Genomic DNA, 19,944 nt, shown 5'->3' with positions numbered 1-19,944 from the left:
GCACGCGGCAAAATGATCGCTAAAAACATTTGACATATCAGCTTCGGTAGAGTATTCCTTGTCTTTGTAAATTATTTTTTTAATGCTGGCATCGGACTCCCTAACATTCAGAAATTCTTCAATTAGCTCTCAATTACGCCGAGTATTTGTTCCCTTTTCAATTATTCACCGTTCATAATATTCCCGTTTTGCACGTTTGAGGACGCTAGAAAGAATGTTGCTATAATTTTTAAGTAATAATGTAGTCTACCATATAAGAACGTTTTTAAAAATTTAGTATGTGTAACATATTCTTGACCACAGGCTGCACCTTTTTAAAGTCACAACTCACTCTTCTTACCAATCATCACTATAAGGTAGTTGTAGACTGTCCAAAAAACTGGCTTTTGCAGCTTATCTCCTTACCAGGAAAGTGCAAGCAGCTAGCAGTAACGATTTTCAAACTTGGCATTGCATGAAAACTTTTCGAGTGCGTGTAACCATAATGAACAAGCAGCCACATTGTCGCAGTATTTTCAAGGCACCTGATGGTGTGAAGCTCAACCATGCACTACAGGGACAACAATGCACTTTGCCCTAACCACCGATCTAGTGAACTGGACTGCTCCGCCAGCTCACTAAATAACTTGGTAAAAAAAGCAGTGCTGAGAAAGACGACAACATTTCATTAACCGTAGACCCCTTGGGGCAAGGTGCTTCGGTCAAATCATGGTACGAATGAATGATTTGACCACGTTGTGCCTTAACCACAAATCCTAATTCCAAATACTGTCTTGAAGGCCCTTTAAAGGGGCCATGCAACACTTTTGGACAGCCTTACTTAGCACCGGAACGCGTGTAGCGATGATCACTGAGAAGAATGCAACAAGAATGATAAAAATCAATGCAAGGAAAGTGAAGTTATGAGCCCTCAAAGTTCAAAACTCACGCAGACAACGAGAAACATTGTCCACTTCCAATTACAGCGTGCACCTCAAAGACATTCCAGAAATGTCACCTCACGGCGGCTTTCACACAATGTCTTGCTATCACTCTTTTTGCGGCATCGTTAGCATTGTTACTACGAACCACGAAGGTCGGGTAGCAGATGCTCCCATGGTCACACTGTGTAATATACACACATACGCTTTGAGCGAGGTCACTTCTCGACTTGCATGCAAGGCATGCTCTACGGCAACGTCGGCGCCCACCGCCTGTTGCATTTTTGGCTTTTAAAAACGTGGCATGCATTTACACTTTTAGTTGGGGGCGTACCAGAGCCTCGTTTGCAGGCTAAGTATTGTGTTCATTGTACTGAAAAAAAAAAAGTCATTTCAAAAGGGGAACGATTTCTTTTTGAGGCAGTATAAACAAGGTTTCTGCTGTTTTTGGCATTCACTCGTATGGCCTAGCTACCAACACAAGAATATTGCATGCTGTTTCTCGCAACAAGCCAATCAAAAGCGAACGGCAATTGTCACGTCACACGTCCCGACATCACTTCCCATAACAAAAAAAAAACCAATGTGTGTCGCCGTCATCTTAAATCAAGATAGTTTGTCCCGTGAAAAAATAACAGCGCTGATTTCAACGTTGCCATGTGCGAAACGATATCAGCATGTATTCGTTTTGCACCAAAAGAACGGATGAAAAATACGTGCTAAAATAGTGTCAGAGAGCCCGCTCTAAGAATACATACTAGCATATTAACCAGAGCTGGGCAAAGGCACCTTGAAATCATATTGAGATACAAGATACTCAGACAAAAAGTATTGAATATAAAGATACAACTGCAACAATTGTACCTGTTACCAATACTTGCTCATTGTATCATAAGGTAATTCGATACGTTCGCAAAGTTGCTGTTCTAAACCACCATAATGCAGTAGCAAAGGCAAATGCACAAAAAGTACTGCTCCAAAATTAATTATATATGACTAATTTTATTGCACGTGATTGAAATAAGTAATAGAATGAAAATGTCTTGTCTTTTTTGCGCTCAAAGTACATTATTTTACTACCGAAAGAACTTGTATGAGTTTGCTATAGCTGCTTAACAGCAGGGCTTTTTATACATTTCGCTGACCGCGGTTCTTCTACGTCATTTCTGTAATTGAGAGTCATTACTGAGCTTCCCGACCACCTAGATGGTTGACATCTTACCACACGAGCTTCAACAAGAAGCCTTTGCACGATGGTGCAAATAGTGTTGTGCAGTTCTATCTCGTTCATAAAGGACAGTTTATGCAGTATGAAATCACCAGGGCACAGAAGCAAGAACATTGGTATCAACATTGTTTGACACATTTTGCATTAGTAGAGCACAGAAAACTGCGAATACTATTCTTATTTTTCTTGTCTGCTACTGTGAAGCATTATATATATATTCATTATTGTGCAATAAATTTTTCAACGCAATAACATGTATTCCCTCCCCCCTCACACACAAATGCCTCAGAGTTATTCTATTCTATTGTCGCGTGATGGTGACTATGCAGAAAGCAGCATCCTTCTGGTAATTGATGTGTGGAGTTTAACGTCCCAAAATCGCCAAATATCCAACCCTCTGGTTGAAACAAAACTCTTTAATGAGCAAACTCATGCCTAGAAAGCAAGCAACTCAAAGTACAAGCAAATCATGCTATTTATTGATAACGACTATAAAGACATTGACCTTGGATAATGTGATCATAAGCCAAGTGAGTCTTGTTGTATGCGTCAAGGATCACCCCTTCCAGTGTTATTGCTGGTGCTCGCGTTATCTTCCCAATGAACCCGCATGATGCACGCGATATTAATCATTGTTCAGTTTTCAAGTCTCAAACCACGATATGATTATGAAGGATGCAGTACTAGGTGGCTCCAGAAATTTTGACAGGTCTGGTGCCCTTCAACACGCACACCAATCAAAGTACATGCGCCTTCAGCATTTTGCCTCTATCGAAATATAGCTGCCACGACAGGATTAGTGCACTAACCAAACAATCCCAATATAATCTTGAAGATTTCGAAACATTGTGGCACGGCTTGCGCCAAGCGGTGATAACAGTTTTTTTGTGGTTTAACCCTCGTCACACAAAAACAAAAAAAAAAGTTAAGAGCGCATTGCAGTGTAGTTGCACAAATCGTCGCACAACAATGCGGCTATTCATGCAATTGCTTCCTATAGCTCCAAATATCTTGGAATTAGTAATAGTAAAACAATGGTAGGCCAACAAAATGAAAACACAACTAAAATAGAAAAGAAGAAAAGCCACTCCGCATTAAACATTCACTGTAAACAAGCATAGAAACATGATACAAGTGGCACCCCAAATTGCTATGACAATTAAGCATGAAGTATCATCGACTTGCCTGTTGGGGTAAGACAAAAAAAGACTCAGTGCCTATGAAAAATTCCCTGAATTGCCTTGTTGGGATGCTTGTGAGAAAAACAAACAATTACGGTATGACAATGTTTCTCAAATCACCTTCCACGGATCCTTAAGAAGGCTCCTAATCATTTCCATTTTATAAAGCAAACTCAATTTTGCCATCTTACCATGCAGCAAGTAGAATTGTTGGTTCCTTGCCAGAAGCATGAACTCAAGTGAAATATGAATGTATGTAGTAGCAAAAATAAAGGAGACTGTTAAAGATAAAGATAAATCGCAGATCTTAATTGGCAGCACATTTGAAAAGACATGTGGAAGTCACCAGGCAAAAAAAAAACGTTTAGAGACCTAGGTAATGTATGAGATGTAGAGAAGGGAAACAAAGAAAGCACTTGTCCTAACAATTACATCATTTCAAGAGTGTTTTTAATAGAGATAGCAGAAACGAAACATGCTACGCCAAGATAACGTCTGTTGGGTAACCACTTGCACTATTAGATCTGCAGCATCGATACCGGCAGTGCCACGGTTGGCATCTCTTTTGTGTACAAGTCAATCGCATGCAATTCAAACTTACAAGAGTTCTATAAAGTTGTTGATCGGTGAAAGTCGCGAGATGCAAAGCAGCCCCATGATTCAGATTTCATAACGAAGCACCAATAAGAAGAATGGCACCTTGATTCGTGCAATCATAGCTGCACACAGTGGCAGACCGAACTGGTAAGTGGCTAAGGATAAATGCCTTGGCACTGACACAACTAAAAAAAAATCTAGAAAACTAAAGGCACATGGGAAAACACACATACATCCACATTCACGTACTTGTTATAACCGATACTGCGCGAGCGCCATTATATTGCTTTGCCTCGCCAGAATGGATGCGCACAACTTATCTCCAGTGGAAATATAGAATTTTTCGTTGCTAGGGTTCACCTAGTGGTGTTGCTATTGCACTATCTTGTATCTTAAGATACACAATACATTATTATATGTATGGGTAGTACACGTACCCATGGTAATCTTGCGAGATGTATCGCGATACAGATACAAGATACCCAAAGAGTATCTAAGATATATGTATCTTGGATACTGCCCAGCCCTGACTAACACACATTTGTTTTCACCAGGGTAACAAATGCTTTGAACTATTAGATACATTAGTTTCAAAACGAAGAGGCATCCATGCAGAGGCAGGTACCGCACCATCCACGTTATTGTAGAGAATGCGAGCACCCAGCTTTGTACTACGGAGCAACACCTTGCAGCGAGAGTTGGGTCTGATGTAGTTTGTCCAAGAGCACGTGTGGCCCAACAGACAAGCAGGCCTGATGTGGAAAAGTTGAAGAGTGCCCTTGTTCAGCCAAATATAATCTTAGTCTCAAAGCATTTGTGGGATTTCAATGCCAAAAAATACGTACTTGGGCTGATAAGACGCGCCCAAGTTTCTTTAGATAAAATGATGAGACCTTTGCGGCTGTTCCGAGATGCACAGTAAAATAAAGAAGCGATAACCTCAAGTAAAGTGCAGAGATAGCAAAACAAAGGCAGTTACCAACGAAATTTCTGGTTTGAAGCAACGTGCGCAGATCTGCCCATCTGCTTGGCTGTACGCGCTTCCCGGCACTCCACATGACACCCTGTGATCACTCTAGGGAGTCACTCCGCAGAGCGAAGCCAACTGCTCGCACACTCCACATCGAAGTGGATGTGGCTGCACGTTAAGCTTAAAAAAAACATGCTAGCTATATGAAAGGTGCACTGCCTACACATTTTCCCTCCATTGCCAGTAGTGCGGTTTCGTAGCTGAGCTGAATAAAACTACTGTAGTGATTAGGCACAAGGCCCAACACACATGTTAAGTTGAACAAGCATTTACAGAAAGAAAAGTGATAGACAAGTGCATGAACCAGCCATCAAGAGCTCTCACTGATGCTTGGGCTTTCTATCTGCACCATACTTGATAAGAAGCCAGAGTGCAGCGATAAGGTTTTGTCAGTGCCTCCCTTTCTGTACAAATATGCTTTTCCATTACTATTTCAGTGGATGGAAAAGCAGCACCCGCATAGTGTAGTCTCTTGTGTTTCGGGTCTTGTTTGCGATGGTCGTCATGAACATATTAAAGCCTGTGAGCAAGAAGACATAGTTGCTCATTGCAGCAAGACTAAACTAGGCTGTGAGCAAGTTTACATATGCGAATTTATTTTGAGTGCATGCATCATTTCAGGGTGCCATTAGGCTAAAATGTTGATATTCTAGCATTAGACTAAAGAGGTCCCCAATAACCAAAGTGTAAAAGTACGAAGCATTCACATGTTGAGCAATGTCACTACAGCATTAACTCTTTCGTTACCACGTTTATTGAAATGGATCCCCGGTGATCGACGCTTTTTGGTCATTGATGTTGGCATGTTAAATTTCTTTCTCATGCACTCAGCACTTTCTAGTAGTTCAGCCACTGAGCTTTCAGAACTTTTTTAAATATTTGCCAACTTGGGCAACATAGCGATTTTTTTAGTCTTTTGTGGGAACCATTGTGTGTGTGTGCTTGGAAAAATACACTAGGTTGGCAAACTTGACAGAAGTGCGTACCCCTCATGATTATCCTGCAATAAGTTCTATAATGAAAAGAAATTTGCAAGCCAAATATCGAATTGATGGCTTAGCTTTGCAATTTGACTAAGTTTAGGAGCAATAATTGTCAGAAACTTATGCCAGCTAAGCACTAGAGAGCTGTTGCTAGAAGTCAAAGAAAATTAATTCTACAAAAAAATATTTCAAAAGGTCAGACACATGTATAAAGTGTGCAGGTGGCTCTCACAGCCAGTTTCCAGCCGCTTTGGTTTTGCTTGTATTGATATGTCAGACACAGGGTCACATGGGGTGTCACTATTTGCTCCTGTTAAGCTGTCGTCATGCGCACGTGGGTGCACATCAGCGCTGCTTGAAGCTGTCTTGCGACCCCACCTGAATTGAGTGAGAAAGAGCAGAGATTTCGTGGATGACAGCACCTCAGCTTCAAGCTTTATGGGGACGATGTTTTGCGTCAGCCTGAGACATCCGCAGGCGTTCATGGGTTCATTTTGTTTACATGCTCAAGTTGTGTCCTCCGCCGCAAGTGCATATAGCTTCTGACCTTTGTGCATAATCAGGTTACTCTGGTTATGTGGGTGGCCCACACTTTTCTAGGGCGCGATATGGTGGCACTGGCTGCAGAGCCAACGGCGAGAAGGCCCCCGGAGCACATCTTGGCCCTGACTACAGAGCAGTGTGAAACATTTTATAACTGCACGCGATATTGTTCTTTTATTACTATATGTGCAAAGATGCAAAGGAATGTGCTTGGATGCATATATTGGAACGCAAACCTACTCGGAGTAAGGTGGCTCATGGAAAGCGGCGACGCTAGATGAAATAACAAAGTTCATTAGACATCTCATTTATAGAGGAATTATTCACATCACGGGTATCCATCTATATTGGAATACCTAGAGACTCATCCTGAGGCAGCGGAACTTTACTCAGAAGGCCTCACAAAAAACCATGCAATGCTTCACCGCATGGCTTGAGCAATGAAGCAGCACCTCGGTTCCGATTTTCTTTGTCTATATGAAGATAAACATTTTGTTCGTCAATAATTATTTTTATACTGTTCCTGGGTCATTTATCTACAAAACGTATATTCTCAATTTTTTTGTTTTGAATATTTTTGCAGGTATAGTGCTTTTTATGCCACTGTTTACCAGCTGGTGACAAAAAATTTTACACTTTCCACATTTTAATTTATTATAAAATATTTTTGTTGCTCTACCACTTGTATTTTTTGGAAAGAGCATTTCATTCTGCAAAGTTTGATATGCTGCAACGCATGCTGGAGCACTTTTTGAACTGGCAAAAACGATCTTCCCAAGACATGTGAAAAACAATGCTCTTGCGGTAAGAAAAGCATCTGTGGTCAGTTTTATTTTTTCACCAGTAAACAATATATCTGAATAAAATAACAAATTTATGAGAAAAACAAGACGATGCAACAAATCTTACTGCATATGTAGACTGAACAAAGGTTAAGAACAAATATTTCACACCACTCGTAATGGACATTCAGAAGGATTGCAATAAAGTCCTTGAAGTAATGTGCATTCTCTCTATCAAGACAAAAGATAAAATAAAACGAGGCTCTGCATACTCACTCTACAGTATATGATGAAGTGAAGAACTCCGGCAGCACAAGTTTCTTAAGGTTCTTGTTGGTAGCCATTGCCGAACATAACTTGGTGACAACATCGCCTTCGAAAGCACAGTCTGGCATGCGCAGATGCTGCAATGAGCAGTTGGCAGACAGCGCTTTGGCAATCTGCATAGCACCTTCGGCGTCAACTGTACAGCCTTCTAGGGACAATGTGACGATCGAGTGATGTTCTTGGAGAAACCGTGCCAGAGAAGCTCCCATCAGGCCTTTGATATGAGTCGATACCACTGTCAAGTGCTGAAAGCCCAGAACGCTCCCCAACGCAGAGAACATGTCTTTCAGACAACACGTGCAGAGTCCGCGTCGTACGAAGCGGTTTAAGTGTTTGCAGGACATGCCAGCCTTGCCGAGTCCCACCAACGTGAGCTTCTGAAGTGCCCTGTTGCTCCGGAATAACTCCGCCATGGCGTCGCAGGCAGACGAGTCCATGCTATCTTGAAGGCTCAAGTCTCTGAGCTGCTCGCAGGCGACAAGTGCGAGCAGCAAGGTGCAGGCGGCTTCCGGAGAGAGCTGGTTTCCGACGAGCGTGACAGTATGCAGGGTGGGGGCGTTTGCGCGCAGAACTTCGGCCACCTTGGGGGCGATAGAGCCCGTAATGTGAATGTTCGAGATGCTGAGGACTCGGAGGCACTGCGGCGGGCCAAATACTTCGAGGAACGCGCTTTCGGGCTCCTGTCTGTAGCGGGGTCGCATCACCACACGGTGCAGATTGGGGGCGGGCCCAACGATGAAAGAAGCTACGAAGGAGAGCCGCTCTAAGTGCATTCGGTCATGCACTCGTACTTCTTGGATGCAGAAATGCTGCCTGGGAAGCCAGGCCATAAGGAAAGCACCATCATTTTCGTTGCCACTGCCGCCACGGTGCATCGCGCCAAATCCGTCCCGGTCGTCGTAGGAACGCAGGCATAGCTTCCCGGGCACAAACTCAGTCAACACAAGTCTCGCCGGTCTCAGGGCCCGATTCCACGCGGCTATCTGTTCGATGAGCCAGCATTCTGTGACGGCGTCGGCCGAGCAGGCCCGCTCGGTGCTGAGGCCACGTAGCAGGCGTTCCAGGCTCCACCGCCAAGGGTAACGGCTCTGGTTACCCGCTGCCATTCTTTGTTGTAGAGACCTTAAAGCGCCGTCCATGCCAGTACCTGAAAGTTCTTCGGTGCCACAGTGTCCACGGGAGGCAATTAAACCAACGCGCTTCGCTTAATTGTCGGAAGGAAGCTCTTGAAGCTGCCAGGCACCCAGCAAAACGGCATGGTTGTCCGATATCACGCCCGCTTTTTCGCTACAGCTGCGCGTGCGCGTGCTGTACCGGTTGTACTGATAGTCCGATATCTGATCAACCGATGGAGTATCTCACGAGCACGGCGCACTGAGCTGTCGTCAATCAAACAATGACAAACGCCGGACAGCGTCGGGTTCAAACACAAGACTCGCCCCTGGCAGGTTTGTGCTTTGTCTTGGCTCGTCTGAGCCTCTGGCTGGGTCTGGTCGTTTGGCTAGAGTGTACCAACGCCTCCTAGATTTCCTGTGCCTGCTGAATGAGCGTGAAACGCCGGTCAGCTATGGCGGCGCTGCGTACGTAGGAATACGCGTCTTTGTACTTGGCCTTTGAGATCGGCAATTTTGGCGTTTGCTACTACTTTTAAAGGATACCTTGTATATTAAAAGTTGCTTGCTGAATGACGGCGTCACTTACGTAGGGTTAATTATAATTACGTATACGCCTTTTAAAACTGTTTTACGTTATTTTTGTTGCATATAAGCTCCATAACGTAAAAACCTATTGAAGGCACCCTTACTTGAGTGGCGCCACCAACGTAGTTCCGACGACCACCGCTTCTCAAGTGAACGCCGATAATCCGGCAGGCACGAGAAATTGAGTGTACTAGATGTGTTGAGTGGCGTGACCGCGCCTCTCCGCTTGATCCCTTACCACGGAGGAAGGAAAAAGCTTTTCCTTCCTCCGTGTCCCTTACGCTATGGTGGCTTCTAGCCACCATACTTACGCGTTGCCCGCAGCGGTGGCGCTGCAGTCGACTAGTACTGACAACCATGCTGTTTTGCTGGGTGCTGGCAGCTTCAGGAGCTTCCTTCCGAGAATTATTCAGCAGTCATGATTATTAATGAAAATGAAGGTAGTAAGCTTAGAATACAGGAGGTCAGCTAGAGATAACAGATAAATAGAAATATCTGGGCGTATGGATAAGCAATGGGACCGAGTACCTAAGGGAACACGAAATATACATGACGACTAAAGGTAACAGGAATGCAGCAGTGATGAAAAATAAGGCACTGTAGAATTACAATAGGTATGATGTTGTGAGATGAATATGGAAAGGGGTGATGGTTTCTGGTCTGACGTTCGGCAATGCGGCCTTGTGCATGAGATCAGAAGTTCAAGCAAGATTAGAAATTAAGCAACGTGGAATAGATAGGCTTGCCTTGGGAGCTCACGGGAACACACCAAATTCCTTTCGAAAGAACAAGGTGATACGGGATTGACATCATTTGAGGGCAGGGAAGCTAGCAGCAAGATAAAATTTGAGAAGCGATTGGGATAAATGGGGGAGCGTTGGGCTACGACGTTTTTCAGCTACTTGTACATGAAGAATGTTGATACAAAATGGAGGAAGCGAACCAGAATATTGACGGGTAAGTACTTAGAAAACATCAGGGGGCGAAACCAAAAAGAACTATTGGTTAAGAAGACGGTGAAGGAAGCTGAGACCGATATGTGGAGAATTGGCATGATTAAAAAGCCCGCACTAGAGATATATAAACTTTTAAGTGGGAAATCGCCAAGGAAATGATCTATAATAATACTTGGGGTATTTCTCTGTTTGAGGAGAGGACGGGAGTATTGCGAACCAAGACATATCGGGCCAAATACGAATGGGTAGACGCGGTATGCAGTGCGTGTGGAGAGGAGGAGAAAACTGCCGAACACCTCATAATGTTCTGTAAAGGGCTTCACCCTATAACTCAGGATGATGCCACAGAATTTTTCAAAGCACTGCACTCTAAAAAACCGCGAGTAAAAATGGTGTCATTTTGTCCCACAACAATAATCGTCATCTAAATTGCGTTCCGTCCTTGCGCTAACGCCCCGCGCCCGCTACATTCCGGTCACGATCGACATGCCCATTATCAGGGTTACATTGCATTCTCGATAGGAAAGTGGCCAGCGCCGAGTTTTCAAGAAAGGATGCGCATGCAAGCCTGATGACGATTATTGTTGCGGGACAAAAAGACACCCTTTTTGCTCGATATTTTTTTTAGAGTGTGGGGTTTAGGGACACGGAGGGCAAAATATACTTTAAGCGGGTAGAATGAACTAGAAGGAGTGATTAGTGGCTGAATTGATTAGTGGCTAAAGTCAAGGCACAAGTGAAAATTAAACCCTTCACTGCAAAGTACCAGTCCTGAACCTCGCTAATTAAAGGGGAAAAAACATGAATCTAGTGTTTGGTTCGCTAAGTATTACGGCTTGGTGGCGTTAGCCACTGCCCGATCTAAAGGGTGCAGCCATATCAATCCATTCATCCAACTGAAAGAGCCGCGCTCCGCGTGCAGGAACTGCTATGCGCTTCGGCTGCTCCGTCGCGCTTTCTTGATGCAGATTTCTTCGTAACTGCCCATCATTCATGTCTAGCACATGATTTCATAGCCCTTGAAGTATGACACGCCAATCTACTGAATTTGAGCTCCACAAAAGCCCTTGTGAGAGATCAGAAATAATTCAGAAATGGTGTGTCTTATACTGATTTCTTCTCTCTTAACTCTTTCTTCGTTGGTTAGGCGCCTACAATATTCAGAATATCTGAGCCGATTTATTGGTAGTTAGCTGTGCTCAGAAAGCTGTGAGATTAAAAACCAAATACGTTGTCACACGCACGCAGACCCAGAAAGCCATAAGGAAAGAGGGGAGAGGAAGGAAATCTGAACCCCCTACACAATGAAATGTTTTGGTAATTTAACTTTTCAGGGCATTCTAAAATATTTACACGCATTTACAGCGACCCCCAAGTGCCAAAGTTAGGCGCTCTGCTGCATGCACACACCACCATCTAAAAAAAAAAAACTGCCATGCGTAGTTTTACTCCAATATTTTACAGTTGGCGAAGTTGAATATAGTGTGTCTCTACAAATGCGCACTGTAGATTTGACCTTTTCCACAGTATGAGGTCTCATAACTATGCGTATATATATATCATAACTATGCGTATATATATATATATATATATATATATATATATATATATATATATATATATATATATATATAGGATGGCTATATAGGACGGACGCATGGATGGGCGGAAGCAAGAACAAATGGACGGACGAAAGCACGAACGAACTGACGAACTCTTCGCCCCACCAACCACCATTCACTCCGTCGATATGCTGTTTTTCTTTATGTACTGTCTTTGCATATATCTCCCAATATTCATGGCGGTAACCTTCTGGGATATCATTTGAAAGAATGATGAACCCAGCCTTCAAGGACGCGCGTATACAACAAGATTCAACACACAATCTTGAACGTCAGTATTTTTAATGAAGCAACGCGGTTCGAAAAGAAAACCAAGACGAACATGTGCTACACCTTATGCAGCTAGTACAGATGAAAACACTGCACATGAGACAATCACATAATACATAACCAACACGTGCCTATGCGCAGTAAAAACCATAAAGATTTAACCCAGGGCACGATACATTCTAAATTACATTTCTCTAAAGAGATGATCAGCGCCTTTTCGTGATAACGCTATTTGGGGGGTACACGATCAGGACTACGTTTTTTATTTGAATTTTAGATACTTCAGTTAGTTCTCTATCTCATATCTTGGCATTTGATATATGCTTTCATCAGTTCCCTCTCGCATTTATTTCATCGCTGGGTATCGTTAAAAACCGGCGAGCAACCGCACTCTCTGCAGTTGAGCTGGCGATTGATTGATATGTGGGGTTTAACGTCCCCCCCCCCCCCAAAAAAAAAAAACAAAACAAACCACTATATGATTATGAGAGACGCCGTAGTGGAGGGCTCCGGAAATTTGGATTAGCTGGGGTTCTTTAGCGTGCACCCAAATCTGAGCACACGGGCCTACAACATTTCCGCCTCCATCGGAAATGCAGCTGCCACAGCCGGGATTTGATCCCGTCACCTGCGGGTCAGCAGCCGAGTACCTTAGCCACTAGACCTCCGCGGCAGGGCAGTCGAGCTGGCGAGTATCCTCCCGATGATGTGACGGACATTTCAGGTTCTCTGAGCGTCCCGCCTGGCCTATGCACACTCTACCACAAAACAAGTAATGGATAAAATCCCCGTCCATTTCTACTTCATCATACAACAAGGAAACGGTATTCGATACGTATGACACCTAACAAAATAACGAGCCCTTAAATGTCAACTTCTTTCCTCACGTTTGCGAGTAATTCTGTTAATCTATTACATGGCCAGTTGTACCTGCTCCATTATTTCCGGATTTGATGATCTCACAAAATCGCGAAAGCATTGCATGGCACCGAGATTTCGGCAACCTTATTTTTTTCACGCTATGAGAAATCTTGTACTGTTGCTCCCTACTGTACCCACTTTCACGCGTACCTCAAGTTCCATCCGTTTCTCTTTTAACTTCCTTTTCGTTTCAACTCAACCTTGCGGCCTTAGGCCTTACAATGGGTGACTGAAACGCTGCACCTTTTCAACGAAGGATGTCCAAGTGCCGCCTAGTTCCCTCCACGATTGTAAGTTTGCGCGACCCCCTAAAAATGCAGGTTCTTTCTACTAAGAGTCCTTCCAAACAAACAAAAAAACGGAAGATGCAGGGGGTGGGGGTGGAGGGCAAGGGTTACAAAACAGTAATTTCGTTGCCAGAGTCAGAAGAAATTTTTCAGCTTTTTTTTTTCCTTTTTTTTTAAAGTGGAGTCGCTGTGGAATCGCACACATGTACTTGTCCACGGAACACGTTGTTGAGTCGGTCCGGAGCCGAGTCACGGAAAAAGCAGTGACCCTTTTCCTCTTCCTCCTCTTCTTCCTAATACAAGAAACAGGTCGCCGGAGGGCTGGGCGCCTGCTGATGGCCGTCCAATTATGTGCTCCCGACACGGGTAGTGGGGCGCTATGCAGCCCGACGAGGCAAGGAGTTCGACGAAAACTACTTCAATGGTTCCCGGCTTCCCGGCCATAGCGCCCTGCTTGAGGAGAGCGGTGTCACGGTGGATGACAACCAGCCTCGATAATTGAGCTTCTAACCACCACCACCTGCAGGCGGGCGGGGGCTCAGTGGAGACATTTTAGTCTGGTTTCGCGATATGCCCATCACGTAGCAAAATGCTTGTCCTGTAATTATTCCAAAGAAACGTCAAGTTTGGACGAGAACCGGCGCATTCAGCATGGTATGGCCAATGGCGAAACGTCAAGTTTCCTTCTACTGAAGGAAATTTAGTACCTTCAAGCTGCCTCGACCCCGTCTTTGTGAATCTCCTGTGCCAGAACGACCGGAGACAACACTTCTAGAACCGCTGATATATCTCCTGAGAGTTTAATGCCGTTTCGGAATCTGTCACATAAAGGGTTCTTTTTTTATTTGGCAGTTTTATCAATTCTTCGATTACTCGCATAACGATGATCTATGGTAAAACACTGTGCACAATTCAAATTATCTTTGCGAATATTTCGTACAACATACTGAAAGGAGGTCATTCTGTCTGTATAGCTTGTGGATTAATTTTGAAACAGATCCCGTCGTGTGTTTATAAAGTCAATTCGTGTATGCGCATTATGGGAAATTATCAGGAGAAGAGGAAGTGTGTGAGGACAGTTGTTACGTCACTCGCCTGACGATAAAAGCGATAATATTTAGCGAACTATACTGTATAATAAACCATCTAAAAGCACAAAAATAGCGGAGGAACCAGATAGGACAAGTTCTGGACTAAAAACTAAATATTTATTAAAGAAAGCCCCCCACACGCATGAACCAACAGCGCATGCGTTAATAGGCTATTTGAGCCTAGTATGTTGCACATTGAACAATACAAAGCCAAGAATTAAGCAGGTCGGGGTGTCGCAAACAGTGCATTTCCGCAAAGCCAAAGTATCGACGACACGTGCACCCGTTGACTAAAAACTGATGGTTTGCATCACATATGTCAAGTTGCCTTTTTTTTATTATATTGACAGGCTTCCCAACTTTCATAGTAAATGTTATCTCTTAATTACCTTTTTCTATGGCACCCTGATTTGAAATCAGGGGTGCGCAGCTACAACCTTTGCAGCGAAGACATACATGAGTTTCGAAATTTCCTTCTCTTGCGGCCGTGTCTACAAAGGTCAGAAGAACCAATCAGCTTTAATGACAGACTGCGTGAACACCTCATTCTACTCCCTACAGGTACTGGTGGAAACTCACTGCTGCACTGCAATGGGTTTGCGTGCCGCATTTCAAATCAACAAGTGTCATTGGCGAAGGAATAAAAATTGCGCTTGAACGCAAAGTATTTAAAGCCCTCAAAATGAAACAAAACATGGCAAAGCGTCATGTGTGAATCATCCATCAGTTTTCCTTACAGTTAAAGCATTCGCGTTGCTACATAGTGATTGCACAGTAGCGTCGACTCTATAGTGTTTTATGAAAATGCGCTGTTTGTAACACCTGTGCACTGTTAGGTGTGCAACTGCGAAATGACTCAGCATAATTTATGCACGCGTTGCTGAGTTGTGTGTGGCTGGGCTTTCTGCAATAAACATTGTGTTTGAAGTCCAATGCTTCCTCTCTTTGGTTGTTCTCCTTTGTTGTCTTTCGTTGGATTCCTCTTCCGAATATTATGAACCATGAACCAACTCGCGCAGCAAGATGCGTTAGTGATGTACTGTTTCAAACACCGTTGAGAAAAACCGGCACCTATATTTAGTGAGTCGAATTTAGTCGAAGATAGAACACGGGTGAAGTAAGGCGCAGATTACTTGGTTTGATTGTTGACAAGTGCAAAGCGGAGGAAACACAAGAGATAACGTACTTAGTGATTTATCCGCATTAATGACCCAGTGGGGCTCAAACCCGGGTGCGCTGGGTGCCTGCCCAGTATTCTACTACTGAGCCACACCGGTGCTTGGGACATGTTGGCAAACTTGCCTTAGGCAGACTTGATGTTGAGAAAGCAATCGCTTTATTATGGCTTATAAAGAGTTTTAAAAGAGCGAAAGAACAAGTAGTCATCATACAACGCGAGTAGCGTAACGAGTGGGTTGTCCAATGCTCAAACCCATTACAAAAGCTTGTTTTTGTTCAGCTAATAACTGTGGCGCATACCCAATCCCGGCCTGATTCGTCATCGTCGTCAACCACTGCATGAACAATTGGCACAAAACTCCTTGCAAGTTGTCACGTGGCTATTTAATGGGCAAACTCTCGTGAAGGTTCGTGTAAAGCAAAAACCACCGATGACATAACCATCATCGAGAAATGTGCCGACGAGACCATTTGCTTCCACCAAATCCCTAACACTCAACATATTTCAGAAACCCCTAAAAGACAAATAACAAAGAACACAGTATGCATAACTAGAAAGAGGTTAGCAGGATGAACGTGCGGTTAAAGACGTGAACAGTGCATGGAAATAAATGTTCAGTGGAAAATAACCCTTATCACAACATAGCGAGACGTGGTGCTTGCCGCGGAGGCTCAACTACCAAGGCATGAAAGCACTCACGCAAAAGGCGACAGCGGTGATGCGGGGCTTGTAACTGATGCGACGGTGTAACAGTGAAGACGCACTCGTGCAGCATGGAAAGAATGTCGAATAGGTTGAGACATTCATGTCGTTGACTGGCACAGAAGGAAGCATCGGGCTGGTCGAGGTCAATGACCTTTCGGTGTTTGGCAGCCGCAGCTCGCACACGAAGCCGGGAGACGTTTCTTGGCCAACTCCAGAAGACCAGAACCAACCTGGTCCACGTCAGGCGACGAGAAGAAGCTCTGTGTTCAGGTGGGAGCCCGCTGCGACCTTGATGCAGGAGCTCTGCTGGCCACCACTTTCGCGTCCTGACTACCTTCTTCACTTGGTCCCCGACTGATGATGATGATGATTATCCTTGTTACTCTGGCGCACACCCACAAAGGGGGATTGGCCAAGAACCGGGCGGCAGGATCTTAAGTAAAAGGCTTATGGTTTTTCAAACACAAAGTAATTTTGGGCTGAATAAGCCACAGCTTTCTGGCTTCGCTGTTGTTCTCCCGTGGCTCTCCTAAATCTCAGTGGAGGCACCTTATTGCTTGGTTGGTTGGTTGTTCCTCAGAGCCCTGGCGCAACCCACTACGGGGGATCAGCCATGAAACGGACGGTGCCTCATTTGTGAGGTGGACTTGTTTTACCAGCCGGATTATTTAGATAACAATGTTTAAACAAAGAACCAATTGGTAAACGATAAATTAGAAATAAAATAAATAGAGCTAATACAAAGAACGAACAGGCTAATATGGTTTGAAATAAAGTGAATTTATGCCTCGGCTTAACATTCTAATCGTTTTGTTGCCTTTAGAAAATCGCATACGGCCTCGCAAACATTCCTGTGGCTGAATCCCTTTTCAGTTGCTCCGAAGGAGAGGACCACCGGAAGGGATAAATTTAGAGCCAACCTACGGAGAAGTTCGTCTGACAGTCCCTTGCTTTGGTTTGTGTATAACCTGCATGTTAAGAGGAAATGGTGAAGGGATTCACTCTCGTTGCAGTGGAGGTATAGGGGAGACTGTGCCAGACCAGACCTGTGTAGAGAAGAGTTCAGGGGGGGGGGGGGGGACTCGGCATCTTAGTCTCGTAATCGATATCTCCGCCATTCTAGAGGAGCACCATCAATTTTTCAAAGGGTACTTAAGATGGGAAAAATCTGATGTTGCCAAGCGAGATTTTTCAAACTGATCTGACATGACAAGTTTTCAAAGCGTGCCACGGCGATAAATGCTAGCGTCGGCAATATAGAAATTATGAGATAATTATGTGAGGCCACTGTGAGTACATCTGCAAGTTCATTGAGGGTTTAACCTTTATGCCCTGGTATCCACGCCAAGCGAATGAGTCATAATTGTCTCGGGGCAAGGTCGTGAAATACTTTTAAAGCATTAGACATATTAGGCGCGGTTAATGAACTACACACAGAAAAGCAGTCTGAAAGAATAATAGCATCTGTTATTGATTGAGGTAATTTTCGTAACGCTAAGAGAATTGCCAGTAATTCCGCTTGATAAACAGGTGTAATATCGGGTAAACGAATCGAAAAAGACGAATCCAACACTGAAATGCAATTCCGACTTCTGCCTTCTCTTCGCGAACTGAAGCATCAGTTGCTATTACAATCTTTATGTCTAATCTTGCCAGGTGGTCTTTAAAAATGGCATTTAGATATCTACTGGGAAGAGTTTTGCAATTATTAGGAAATATGTCAAATTCTATTTTCATTGTTTGAATACGTGTTCTTAGTACCGTTACTTCACGAAGGTTAACTTGTAATGTTTCCAAGAGCTTCTGTACGACGATGACTTGTGGACACTTTAATCTAGACCACTGTTGGATGAAAAAGGACGTCGGCTTATTAATGAAAATATATTGTGACCTCCTATGTGGGGATGCGTATATTTTTAGGAAGGTACGGACTGCTAGTATTTGAAACATAGCGCGAAGAGAAGGCAGGCGCGCTTCCTATTATAAAATATTAATTGCGACAAATTTAGGGAGCCCAAGATATATACGTAACGCTTCGCGTTCTAGTAGTACCAGTGGTCTAATTTTGTAGGTGGGTGCTCCACAAAACAAGACACAGCCAAACTGCAATATTGGGCGAATATACATACAACATATCATTACTAGCACATCACGACGTAAACCACAACGTTTATTGTTGAGTCTACGAAGCATACCAAGCGCCTGTGCTCCTTTAGCTGCCATATTTTCTATATGTGGACTCCAATTAAGGTTTTCAGTATAAGTCACTCCTAAGTATTTAATCGATTTCACCTGCGGGATAAAGTCCTGCCTGTAAAGTAAGGAAATCTGCACTGGAACACTTATAGGAAAAACTACGACTGCATTTTTCCTGATGTTTAATGATAGATTAATGTCGTCTAACCATGTGTCCAGAGCGTTCATATAAAACTGTAGCATCTGATATAATGTATGTATATCTGTAATGTATGTATCTGATGTAATGTATGTATGTATGTATGATATATATGTATGTAAAAATGCGATGTCGTCAGCATATACATACACCTGTACATCATATTATACTTGAATTGTGCACAATAAAATATTAAATAATAATGGTGAAAGTACCGAACCTTGGGGAGACCTCTAGTTTGTTTATACTTTAAGACGACATGCCAGATTGAGAGCAATAGAATTCTCTATCTTTTAGAAAGGAGTAAACCCATGCCACGAAGTAATTTGGTAACCCGATGTGCGTTAGCGAATGTATTAGTTTAATGTGTTCCACACTGTCATACGCTTTTGCAATATCTAAAGTTACTAAGGCGGAAACCTGTTTCTTAGAACGAGCTAGTTGTATCCTGCTTTCCAGATCAACATGGGCACACCAAATGGAGCAGCCACGCCTGAATCCAATTGGCATGGGCTTAAAATTGCATTTTTGTCCAACCTATTGTAATGTGTGAAAGTCTTTCGATTAGTTTTACTAGATTAGATGTGAATGAAATTGGCCTAATGTTATCCAAAGTAAACCCAGCTCCATGTTTCTTCAATAAAGGAATTATTTTCGCGATTCTCCACTCAGGCGCAGTCTACGAATGTCTAATGGAGCGGTTAACTATTGCAAGTGAATCTTGAGATGATACTTTATGGATTATTTTTATTACCGATGCAGTTATTCCACCAGGACCTGGAGCAGAATTGGGCAATAATTTCACTACTTGTGCTATTTTTGACGCTGTAACCTCTTTAAAGTCATCGCTGTTAACAGGGCACGGCGAGTGGTAAAAGATATCAGCCATGAAGCGGCTTTCCAGCCCTTGAGCAATATTTTCCAGAAAAGTAGGCAACTCACTTGACGTTGAAACTATCTATTCGAGGTTTGTTGATAGTGGGACTACTTTTTGGGATTTAAGGAAGTTGAATAATGATTTCCTGTGGCCAGGCTTTGAAAGGAACTTGGAACGTTGGCTATCATAGTTTTCCTTCGCAGCGGCAACTATTCGCTTGAAAATTGCAGCCGCGTATTTGTAATCACTCCAGTTTCTAGTGCACTGATTATAGAGCAGTTTTCACCACGCTGCTTTTCTTAACTTGTAATGACGTGAACAATCAGAGTTCCACCAATGATTCAAAGAG

General features: G+C 43.5%; 1 protein-coding gene across 1 annotated transcript in view; it reads right to left on the bottom strand.

The window, feature by feature from the left end:
- Nucleotides 1–9,076, bottom strand: part of LOC119178780 (uncharacterized) — a 51,369-nt gene extending 42,293 nt beyond the window's left edge. Inside the window, exon 1 of the mRNA XM_037430026.2 lies at nucleotides 7,541–9,076. Within this exon, the coding sequence (XP_037285923.1) occupies nucleotides 7,541–8,730 (1,190 nt within the window). The 5' untranslated portion in view covers nucleotides 8,731–9,076. The remainder of the gene's footprint in view (nucleotides 1–7,540) is intronic.
- Nucleotides 9,077–19,944: the final 10,868 nt, after the last annotated feature.

The sequence above is a fragment of the Rhipicephalus microplus genome, chromosome 1 (assembly GCF_043290135.1).
Source record: "Rhipicephalus microplus isolate Deutch F79 chromosome 1, USDA_Rmic, whole genome shotgun sequence".
Lineage (NCBI taxonomy): Eukaryota > Metazoa > Arthropoda > Arachnida > Ixodida > Ixodidae > Rhipicephalus > Rhipicephalus microplus.
The sequence above is the reverse complement of the archived record's forward strand: the minus strand, read 5'-3'. Positions and strand labels throughout refer to the sequence as shown.